Raw genomic sequence first — 11,518 nt, forward strand, 5'->3', positions numbered from 1 at the left:
TCTTATTTTCACAATTTTCCAAAGTTTCCTTAAGGAAAACCCCGTCCTTGCTGGGGGCTGGAGAAGCCAGGGGTGTCCCCGTCCTGAGGTTGCGGCGTGGCTGGAGCCGGTAAGAGCGTCAGGGTCGATGAAGTGCCCCCAAACCTCACCCCATCTCTCGGGCCACGCCCGGGTTATCGGTGCCGCGCAGGCGGCAGCTGCGGAGATAAGGGGGAATAGGCCCCCGCGAGGATGGGGATGGAGGTTGCGGCAGGGTGGAATTCGGCCTCAGCACCGAGGGCCTCGTTGCCGTCTCCGCTGGCTTGGCGGTGGTGGCCCTGCGGTGGCACTGGGTGCCTGGCCTGGGCTAGAGTAGGCGAGTGCTCCCCGGGGTCACGCTCCGCAGCCGGGTCCCGCCAGCATTCCACGGGCCCCGCACGGCCCCGTAACCTGCCCATGGGGAGGCTCCTGGTGCCGTCCAGTGGTCACCGCCCTGGGGACTCTGACGAGGACCGTCACTGTGTAGCCTCCGCTGCCTCTCCCAGGGCCTTTGCAGCCGCCAGAGGTCCACGGGCCAGATCGTGCCCCAAGCTCAGAACCTCAACACCACGCGGCTCAAGCGTGACAGGCCTTTGTCCCCCCTCACCCGCCCCACCCTCCGTAAGCCTTCCCCGGTGAGGATCAAGGTTTGGGGGCTGGAAGAACCTCCCGACCCTGCCGTGGTGCAGGAGCAGGGGAGGGGGGAGTGGCTGCTAATGTGATGAGAGGGGGATAAATCCATAAGCTGTTAAGCCACTGCAAAGTCCCTCGCGTTCTGGCCCTGTTATCGCCGACTTCTGCTCACATCTGCTCCCGGAGTTATTTTTAATCTGGTATTAAGGACTTGGTCCTTCAGCAGGGAGAGGGGGGCTCTGCTTGTCCCCCCTCCAGGCCATGGAGAGAAGAGCTGTGTTCTGTTGGCTTCAGAGGTGCCTGTAAAAACATTAACATCAATCCTGCAGCTATTTGGGAACGGGGAAAAAAACTCCCTGTCACCCCCTCCCCTCCAGCACCCAGGCATCAACTCTCTAGAGGGTCTCAGCACTGGGGAAAGATCAGAGGGGGAACCAGGCAGGAGCCTCACACAAAGGAATGAGTTCAGAGATATAAAAAATAAAGAGCTATTTATTAGCGTTAAGTGAAGTGCAACCTCAGCCTGGTTTGAGGCTCGGCAACAGTACAAATGGCAGGAGAGAAGCTCAGAGAGGGGAAACAGCCTGAGCTCTGAGCACAGAGCTGCCAAGGTGCTGCTGGACAGACCACTGCCACTGGCTGCTGGTGGCCTTTCCTGGAGCTATGGGCTGGCAATGGGGTCCTTAATGGCAGAGCGACTCTGCCAGGTTTGTGGCCAGGAGGGAATCCCAGCACTGGAGATACTAGTGCCAACAGCTCCCCATGGCACTGCCCCAGTAACACCAGATGGGATCTGCTCCATTTACAAATATGAGAATTTCTCTTGCCGGTACCTTAACCTCTCCAGGGAGGCTGGAGCTGAAAAGTGTTTCTCCTACTCACAAACATCCAGAGCAAAGACTCCAGAGCTGAAACAGCTGCAGCCTCACTGTGCATGTGTGAGCTTGTAGGGTCCAGTCCCTCTTCCACCCCAGAGCCATTTCTGACAAGTTTAGGAAGAATTCCTCCCTGTAAGGGTGGTGAGGCCGTGGCACAGGTTGTCCAGAGAAGCTATGGATGCCCCTGGATCCCTGGGAAGTGCCCAAGGCCAGGCTGGACAGGGCTTGGAGCAGCCTGGGATAGTGGAAGGAGTCCCTGTCCATAGCAGGGGGTTGAAACAAGATGAGCTTTAAAGTGCCTTTCAACCCAAACCACTCCACAGTTCTATGAAATGCTCATCTGTAGGCGAATCCGGGGACAGCTGGGACAAGGAATTCTGCTGACCTGTATATTCTAGAACACGTGGGTTTATTGCAAGGGTTGTGGGTAAAAGGGCCTTGCCTTCAGCCACCAGCCTCGGCTGAAGGGAAGTCCCAAAGAGAGAGGGAGAAAGCAGGGTGAGAGCTGAGAGAGAAGGGAGCAAGAGAGCAAAGGGCAGGGAGAAGAGAGCAGGAGAGAGCAAGAGCAGGGGGAAGAGGAAGGGTAAGAGAGGAGTTCAGAGGAGAGGTAAGAGTTAAAAGTTAAGAGAAGAGGTAAGAGAGAGAGGTCCTCGTTACAATACATTATAGCTCCTTTTGTGATGAATATTCTAATTTACAGTGACCAACCAACACAAGACACAAAATCCTGTAGAATCTACATCCAGCCTATAAGAACTACTATATTACCATACTGTGTTATATTTTAAACTCTGAAAACTACTCTTTAGACTTCTGTTTTGCTACATTGACTTTTGGATCCCTTAGCCAGCAGAAAGGTATTGTTCAATCAAAAGGGATTCTCCTTCAGCTAGCTAGACCATTGTTTTCAGGTTATATAGTAACTAAGACTCAGTATCCTACAACTCAAAGTAAGCTTTCATTTCTATTTCGATTATAGGTTTCATATTTTCAGAATCTTTTGCTAAGCAATCATATTTATAAGGTTTCCCTGATTCATCTTCCCCAACACTCATCAAGGCACTAAAAGCTGCCCAGAGCAGCATCTGAAGGGGACACGTCTTGGTCTGGCAGCCTGGTCCAGCCCCAGTTCATGCTGGAAGAACTCTCAAAGTCTGAATCAGGAATTGTGCTCTGGGCTGGAGACAGGCAGGAGCCACATGACTTTGATCCACTCTCCCTTCTGTCCAGTGGGAATATGAATCAAGTTTGCAGCTCAGGCCTGTTTCTAGTTCCTTCACTGACTTTTGCACCATTGTGGGTGGGGGTCAGGTGGCTGGGGCAGCTGGGGCTCTTCCCCCTTGGCTCATTAGGAAAACCACAGGGACCACTGGTGTGAACGGTGCTGCTGTGGAAGGCACAGCCCCTCACAGAAGGGCAAGAGGCTGCATTGGCCTGGGACACAGCCACAAAAGCACTGCAGAGCCCTCCTCCACATCTCAGATCTGGCAAGACAGGGCTATTGCTGCTCAGTCTTGACATGGTCTCCGAACATTCGATGGTGATACATGGCCAGGAAGATGTTGTTTTCTTGGGGGCAGTCATAGTGGCAGGAGCACATCCTGATGAACATCATCTTCCTCTGGAAGAAGTCCCCCTCAGGGCAGCGGAACTCCACATCCATGGTGCTGGTCAGGAACGGGGTGCAGCAGCGCCCATCCAAGCAGTTGCCGCAGAACCGGGGACGGTAGGAGCAGGTGCTGATGCATCCCGAAAACTCAAAGTAGAGGCTCTGGCACTGGTCTGGGGTCCGCACACACTTCTTCCCTTTCTAGGGAGAGAGCAGATGGATTAACACGGACACGACTGGAAAGATGCACTGAGGCCTGTGCTCTGACCCCATCACTGGGCAATGGGACATAGAGGAAGTGGAAGCACAGAGTAAACCCTGTGAGCCAAGATCATTCCCAAGGCCGTCCCTGGCATTTGGGGTGTTGTGTCCCATCTCCTCCAGCACTGTACCTTGTTTTTCTCCATGGAGAAGTCACAGGGCCGGATCATGCAGAGCCGGGTCTCCTTCTCCAGGCGGCACTGGGGGTTGTTGTTGGCCACGTGGGCAGAGATGCCCATTCCACAGCTCTGGGAGCACATGCTCCACTCTGTGGTCTGCACCAGGCAGTTCTCCTGCAGACTTTTCAGCTCCAGCTTGTGAGCTGGATCCTCCCTGAAAACTGAGCCATGAGGAAGAGACACAAGGCAAGGCTCAGGGCTTTGGACACAGAATGGCAGCTCCATGGCTGCTCCCAACTCAGTTTAACACTTCAGGAAGAGCAGCAAAGGTCTGGCCCATCCCATCAGATGCTTGGCCTCTCAGTCAGAAGGGGATGCAGGTGAGCAGGGACCATTTCCTACTCAGCCCAGCTCCAGCCAGGTCTGCTGTCACACTTCAGGACACAGGAGCCTTCCCATTGTACCACTGAGGTTTCACTTTGTATTTGGTCTGGCTGAACTGTAGTTGATATTTCCAGAGGAGCCATTCCAGTGCTGTGCTCTGCACTGGCAGCTGAAAATGTGTTGGTAACACACCAGTGCTTATGGCCGCTGCTGGGAAGGGCTGGCACAGCATGAGTGATGTCTCTACAACATTCCCCCCTGATCAAGGGGCTGGGAGTCAGCAAGATCCTGGGAGTGGATACAGCCAAGACAGCTGAACCAAATTCACCAAAGGGACGTTCCAGACAATACAATGTCAGCTCAGATATAAAAGCTAAGGAAAGAAAGAGGAAGGGAGGGAGGGGGGAATTTTCTATTTACAGTGTTTGCCTTCTGGTGCAACTGTTCCATGTGCTGAAGCCCTGCTTCCCAGGAAGTGCCTGGACACAACTTGATGATGGGAAGTAAAGAATAAATCTAGTTTTTTTCTCTTTGGTTGTGCACATGCAAACTTTCACTTTTGCTTTAATAAACTGCCTTATGTCAACCTACAAGGCACTTTCCATTTATTTTTTCCCCCTTGTCCAGCTGGGGAGTGATAGAGCAGCTGGGTGGACTGGACCTGGTGCTTAGCTCTGGAACCCAACACTTGGTGATGCACAAAGCCACCACCAGCCCCAAACGAGTCGGTGCCCCAAATCCACCCCTCTTTGCCAGCAAACAGCTCCCAGCCCTATCCCACATGCCCCACTGACCTGCCATGGCTGCTCCAACGCAGTTCTCCTCGCTGCTGTCCTCACACACCCGCTCCTCGCAGCACTTGTTGTGGAACTTCACTCTCCGGGGCTTGAGGCACTTTGGGGACAGCAGGCGCAGGTCGTCGGAGCAGAGCGGGATGCAGCCAATGGCCCCATCCATGCAGATGCACTGCAGCTTGTAGGTGGGCTGGAAACTCTCCTCTCTGAGGTAGATCTTGCCCAGGAGGTCACATGTCGCACCCTCATGAGCTGGAGGAGGAAGAGGAGGAGAAAGCAGAAGGCTGAAGTGTCCCCCTTGGGGACACAGAGCTCCTGAAGAGGGACAGAGCTCATCCTCCCCTGCTCTGCCATCCTAGTGCTGGATATTTCATATTTGCCTCTCTGGACCCAAGGCTGTTCCTGACACTGATTTTTCAGAAGTGCTGCTCCTCCCAAAATCCTCTAGAAAAATTTCTTCTCCACTTGAACAAGCTACTAAGTATGTTTTTCTCTTTGGTGCCTGTAAAGAGCCTGTTTCTCTGTCAGAGTTCTTCCCAACCATCTTGGAGTGACCAGTCAGTGGTGCTGTGCAAGACACATTCCTGACACGGCATGACAGCGTGGCCTTGCTCCTCAATACTCTTGGGATACCAAAAGGCAATACTCTTCTAAGAACAGCTGGTTCCCCTATGCAAATGGTACCTACAAAGGAAAATGACACTTTGGGATTATGACCTTTTTGGCCTCTCTGTGATGCACAAATCTCTTCCTCCTTCCAGCCCAAATTTTTTCCAGTTCTCTCCCTTTTGATCTCTGGATCTCCCATCTCCAGACATCCCACCAGTCTCTCCCTTCTTCCCAATAGAACTTAAGTGGGCAAAAAAAGGAAACTCAACAGAATCTGACACAAAGCAGCAATGTTTACTCTGCGAGTGCAACAATGCTCTCAAGATCTTACAACTGCATTAGCCAGAACTTTCCCAGTAGAAGTTTTCCAGCAGAAATGTCTTACCTGATTAAGATCAAGAATGTTTTCAAGAAGAACCAACTGAACTATTTCATATGAAAGATTTCCTTTATGGTCAACCAAAATATCCAGGCAATAGTAACCATAGAGAGAAGCATTTTGCTCTGGTAACTATTTTGATACTATAAAGATCAAGATGAAATATTTTGATTGAATGGAAAGTTTTGACACAGCCAAATGAGCATTCTAAATAAGCCATGGAAAGTTTTGAGGTTGTTTTAAAAATTTATATATATATACATAATGTATTTTTTTTCTCTCAGCCTGAAATTAGATGTTGAAATCTCAGAGTTGCTCACAGGACAGAAATCCTGATTCTGGACAGTTTTCAGCAGCCACTGCTTTTTGCAATCCTGAACCTTAAAAAAAAAAAAAAAAAAAAAAAAAATCCATGCAGACCTCTATGGGGAAATTACCAAAAGGAAGAATTTTTGGCTGCTTGTGGAGGCTTCCCAGGAAACCTGATCTGTTTTCCCCTAAGTCCTGCTCACCCAGGGGACACTGTTTCAGACAGAAAGTGTTTGAATCAAGCAAGGAGTAAAAATCTCTTTCCATCCCATCCTCATCCCTTGAGGGGATACAAATCTTTCTGTACTGTTCCTATCCAGACCTGCATCTCATCTTGTAACTCTTTTCAATGTCATTGGGATAAAAATACTCCAACTTAGACATTTCAAAATTCTCAATTTTTCCATCAAAATGGAAGCCATCCATCCACCCTCCCACTACACAACCATTCATATGAATTTTAAACACTCTTTCCCTGTTTTTCAATCTGAATACACTCCCATCCCACTGAGCAGATCATACTGTTCCCTCTCCTCTCTCTTCTCCCAAGGAATAGCAGCCCGCTCCAGGGGTTGATTGTGTTTTCCAAACTCAATCACTCTGTAGTGCCCTTCATTACCCTCCATGACCTCCCTTTCCCACTGACCTCATCCAATTAAGGCTCCAAACAGACAGCACCTGTGAAGTGATCCAGCTCTTCATTCCCCAACTCTGCCTGGCACCACCCACTCCCAAATACCAAGTCCAGCCACAGAAACTTGCCCGTTTCCTCAGGGGATATGGCACCACTGAAAGAGCTGCTCCATAAAGCTCTACCAGCTCCCTGAACCCCCTACCACCTGTAGGATTCCTACTTTAGAGTTACTACAGGATCCCCTCTACCTTTCTCATACTCTGAGGTCTCTGCAGGAAGGAAAGGATTCCTCTGAAATATGTAGAATGTGATAATATTACGCAGATATAAAATAAGCTTTCCTCTGATGGTTTCCTTCCCATTTCTCCCAATACAGCCTTCAGATGGTCTCAACCAAGAAGCTTTTCCCATGATACCTGAGCACCTCAGCTCCTTTCTGCTTCCAGCACATCTGCTTCTTTGGATAAATTTAAGTCAAAATATTGATCTTTCCTTTTCTCTGATTCACTTCTCCAGCTTCCCTCACTGCTTCCGAAATCTCTCATCTTCTAACAGATCCATGTAGATATCATAAAACCATCACCAAAGTATTTTAATGGCCCAAATCCTTAGCCCATTTTAGAGATATATCCTAGCCTGTGTTCACTAGGGGTTTTGCTGTGAAAACCTTAATTTCTCATTTAAAATCAGAAAGGACAGTTGTGTCTGCAAGTCTGATTTCATCCACAGCAGGGTCTGAGACTCTCACTCCGCAATGTTTGGATCAAACCGGGATATCATGGAATACAAAGCACCGGAATACAAAGCACCTTTATTAAAAGGATATCAATGCTTCATGGAGAGACTTTGAAATGGAGACTCCCACACTCCTGAGGAAATTGTCCCTGTGATTTTGCTACCTTTCCTCCACAAAGAGACACCTCATTGCCATTGGGAATGAGGCACCATGCAGCTCACACCTGCTGGATGTCATCACACCTATATTTGCCTTATTAAGCTTCAATCCACAGCCTTTAGGTGTCTCAATGCCTGCAGAAAGTACCAGGAGCTCCCATGGCTTCCAAAAACCCCCAAAACTGGGGAATGAAAATGAAACCATTTGTAAAAACTTCTTGATGGAGCAAACACCAACAAGTTAGACTTGTTTAGACCAGGGCCTGGAGTGACAGAGGGCAGAGATAAATGGGATATTGAGAATAAATTCTTCCCTGTGAGGCTGGTGAGGCCCTGGTACAGATTGCCCAGAGAAGCTGTGGCTGACCCATTAATGGAAGTGTCCAAGACCAGGCTGGATGAGGTCTTGGACTAGACCAGCAACCCGGTCTAGTGGAAGGAGTGGCTCAAGAGGAGCTCTAAGATCCCTTCCAACCCAAACCATTCCATGATTCTACAATTCTGTGTGTTTTCTTTCTCATCCTCCATCATTGCTGGCACTAGTTATTTCCTTAATAACTCATCCACATAAACCAGCCCACCTGGTTTTACCTTCTTTTCACAGCAGCTTCACTTCCTCATTGTATCACAGCTGCGTTTCATCAGGAGAACAATTGGATTCAGATCTCTGTTATATCGGAGACCAGCTGGGTGACCCTGCACCCAGCTATGCTGTAACTCAGCTTCCCCAGCTATCAGCTGAAAAGCCCAATTCATCATGATTTTCAGGACCCTTCTAAACAGTCCCTGATGCTCCCACCAGTCGACTCAGATGTGTATTCCTCCATTGCCCAGGAGGTGTTGGGGCTGCTGTTTGCTGGTTTTATTGCTGAGCAAAGTCAGCCCGAGCTATTTATAATTCCCGTTGCTCTCCTAGGCCTGGTAGAGGAGGGTAGGAGCTGGAATGGGATTTGGCTCACACATACTCAACAACCAGAGCACTGAAAAACTGCCTGGCCAGGGAGGCTCTCTAGTTTGGAATAGCTGGGAAAAAGCCAATGTTGAACCAACTTCCTTGAGCCCTCTGTTACCGAATTTTCATTCAGAGAGGCTGAATAGTGGATTAATTTGTTTTGCATGGAGCACCCTTTACCTTGCATTCTTTCCAAGGGCTGCTTCTGGTTCTTCTGCCCAAAGAACTTCCGTAAAACTGCCCCGAAGAACTCCTCAAACTGTTCCCAAGAACTGCCAGGACTGGAATTCAGGGCTTTGTTGCAGACTCAAAGGTAACACAAAAGCCCAACAGTTCCACATAACCTGCTACTGACCTGGGTCCAGAGGGATTCAACTCAAAGAACATTTCATTTTCTTCCCTCTGCAGAAAGGGTTACCCAAAAATTCACTTCTACCTTCACTGGTCATGCTCCTGACTTCAAGTTCACTACAACCTTGACCTAGCTTCTGATGAGGTTTGCTGAGCATTTCTGTGAACTTGAGAACAGCAGAACAGAACCAGTGTCAGAGATCAAGGCCATGGATTTAAGAAAGTTCTAAAGCCTGGAATGTTGGCTTTCCCTGCTCCTGGCTTTGCTGACAGTTCTTGCATCCATCACAAACACTGTGTGAAGCTGTGGGAATCCCAGGACCCCTGAGTGATGGCCAAGCCATCCCAGAAATGCCAACACTCAGACCAGAGGATTCTGCTGTTCTGCTCCATTGTGTTCTCCACCTCTGACTCCTCAGAACCATCTGCTCAGCTGACAAGCCAGAACAAGCTCCCTCCTAACTGCCAGGACCAAACCCAGTTATCTGCAGGTAAGAAAACCTGAGAATGTTCTTCCTGCTTCATATTTACATAAAACCTCTTCTCCTGCACCCTCAGGAGGGCATGACTGCTGCAACATGAGCTCCTACCACTACAGCAGTGGCACTGTCTGGATTTCTTATTCCTGACCAATGTCCACAGGAGCCCGGGGGAACTAGCTAAGGGAGCCAAACCAAAGGGGATGTTTTAAAATGTGTTTGGGCTCATGACTGCACTCAGAAGGCAGGAAAAGATGAGTTTTGAGTTGAGCGGAGTGTAAAGAGCTTTGGGAGGCAGGGGTTAATGCTGCAAAGTAGAGGTGATATAATAAACACCCAGCTGGTTCTTTAAATGCTCCAAGATTAAGCAGCCACAACACAGCTATTCATCCTTCAAACTCTGAATGATTGTGCATAAGCCCTGCTCTCTCTCCATCTCAGGTTCTCAAAGCGCCTTCCTATGGCTGCTGCAGCACATGGTACAACAGCTTCTTCAGAGAGACAAGAACCAGTGTCCCCCATCACAGACAGAGCACAGGGATACAGAGACCTGCCCAGGATGAGCCTAAACATAACTCCCAGTAATCCAGAAGCTACTCCCACCTCTGAACAACATAGGAGGCACATTGAGGAGTAATACCTTTCATTTCCTCCTTCAGTGCACAAAGCAGCACAGAATCATTAACATTGGAAAGGACCTCTAAGGTCACTGAATCCAACCTAATGCTCAAAGAAAGTCACAAGTCCCATTTCTGAGGCATTTGGCAGGTTTAGGGAAAATCACCAGTCTCAGACTGGTAACCAAGGATCGCAGTGCTGGGATTGCTTGTTATTTTTTATATGAGCCACATGGTGTTGCCAAAGCTGAGCCAGAGGAAGAACGAAGATGCCTACCCCAAACGGCAGCAGTTTCCCTTAGATCACAACCCAGTTCACGTTCTTGGCAGGAAAGGGGCTGGCACACACTAAGAACTGCCAGGAGCAATCCAACAGACTTCACCAACCAGGAGTTGATTGCTTCTCTCACCACAAGCCCTGCAAGGGGCTCTGTGAGCCCAATTTCACTGAGCCAAAAAGCAGTTACTGCAGTTTGATGGCAGTGATGTTCCTGAACAAGAATACACAAGAACAGCAAACAAATGTCCTAAGAGGAATCAGCCGATCTCTCAAGAACTTGTATTAACAGGAAAACAGGCACAAATCCCACCCAGGAGAGGCTGCAGTCTAACTTTCCCCTCGGGATCACTGTTTATGGGAGCACATGGGTGGATTCAGTGACAGCTGGGGAAGGATGGTGACAAATAGGGATACAAGGCTGTTACTATTTGCAATGACGTAAACTCACTGACTTCCCCTCTCTCTGCTCTCTTCTCCTGCTTCTAGACCAGGGCCAATTTTTGGCTTCCAGGAGTGGGAGAAAACCAAATCCATTCCCATGGGCCAGGAGCTCTGAGACCCATGGATGACATACCTCACATGGCGCAGTCCCCAGCATGGTTCAGTTACCCAGCACGTTTGCATCGCGCTGCTCCCAGCCCCGCTTCCCTCCGAAACTCGGGAGCAGCTGGGAAGAGTCTCTCAGCCCAAAGCCCTCATATGCATCGAAGCAAGAAGCTGCAGTGCCCAGGCAGAGCTGCTGCAGGACCATACGTACCCAGCCAGGGGTGAGAAGGAGCAGGAACAGGGTCCGGGTCACTGTCCCCAAATTGCCAGACATCCCGAGTACTGGGAAGAGCAGCATCTAGGGCTCCTCGCACTCCTCCGGAGTTTCTCGTCTCTTTGGAGCAAGTTGTCCTCAGCTTCTCTTTAAATATCCTCTGGAAGGGGCGGGCCCCGCACTGAGTGACAGGCTGGAACTGAGCCCAAAATGTGCAACAAAAAATGCCCAAGCTCCAGGGAACACGAGTGGATTCCTGCGATTCCTGCGATTCCTGCGATTCCTGCGGTTCCGGCGGTTCTAGGGATGCCACCGCTGCCTGCAGCTTGTTTACTTTCCAGTTGAGTAAATCAAACCCCAGTAAAAGCAGGATTAATATTTTTTAATTTTTACTCTTTTTCACTGTTCCTCTGAATATGAAGCCTGTCACAGCTTTCCTGACACAAACCCCGTTTCCCTACCTACAACTGTTCCTTTTTGGCTGCAAGAGCTGAGGAGTGATTAAACAGAGATTTGTGGTGTTCAGAGTCTGAGTAGGAGGGAGAGATGGGTAATTTG

At 49.5% G+C, this 11,518-nt stretch overlaps 1 protein-coding gene across 1 annotated transcript; it reads right to left on the reverse strand.

The window, feature by feature from the left end:
* Positions 1-2,179: 2,179 nt before the first annotated feature.
* LOC136371414 (CCN family member 2-like) lies at positions 2,180-11,196 on the reverse strand. Its single transcript, XM_066335515.1, has 5 exons — positions 10,810-11,196; positions 8,654-8,779; positions 4,697-5,038; positions 3,531-3,739; positions 2,180-3,339 (listed from the first exon to the last, which is right to left on the reverse strand). Exons 1-5 carry the CDS (start codon positions 11,042-11,044, stop codon positions 3,028-3,030), a joined length of 1,224 nt encoding a protein of 407 aa, XP_066191612.1. The 5' UTR covers positions 11,045-11,196; the 3' UTR covers positions 2,180-3,027.
* Between the last annotated feature and the right edge of the window lie 322 nt (positions 11,197-11,518).

Source organism: Sylvia atricapilla, chromosome 24 (assembly GCF_009819655.1).
Source record: "Sylvia atricapilla isolate bSylAtr1 chromosome 24, bSylAtr1.pri, whole genome shotgun sequence".
NCBI classification, from domain to species: Eukaryota; Metazoa; Chordata; class Aves; order Passeriformes; family Sylviidae; genus Sylvia; species Sylvia atricapilla.

What these genes read in the sequence shown, in the direction of transcription:
- LOC136371414 (XM_066335515.1), bottom strand. Translation starts at nt 11,044, where the DNA reads ATGCTGCTCTTCCCAGTACTCGGGATGTCTGGCAATTTGGGGACAGTG. An exon ending in GCGCGATGCAAACGTGCTGG is followed by an intron (nt 8,780 to 10,809) that starts GTAACTGAACCA and finishes GTTACCTTTGAG; the next exon opens with TCTGCAACAAAGCCCTGAAT. An exon ending in TCTCCATGGAGAAAAACAAG is followed by an intron (nt 3,340 to 3,530) that starts GTACAGTGCTGG and finishes CTCTCTCCCTAG; the next exon opens with AAAGGGAAGAAGTGTGTGCG.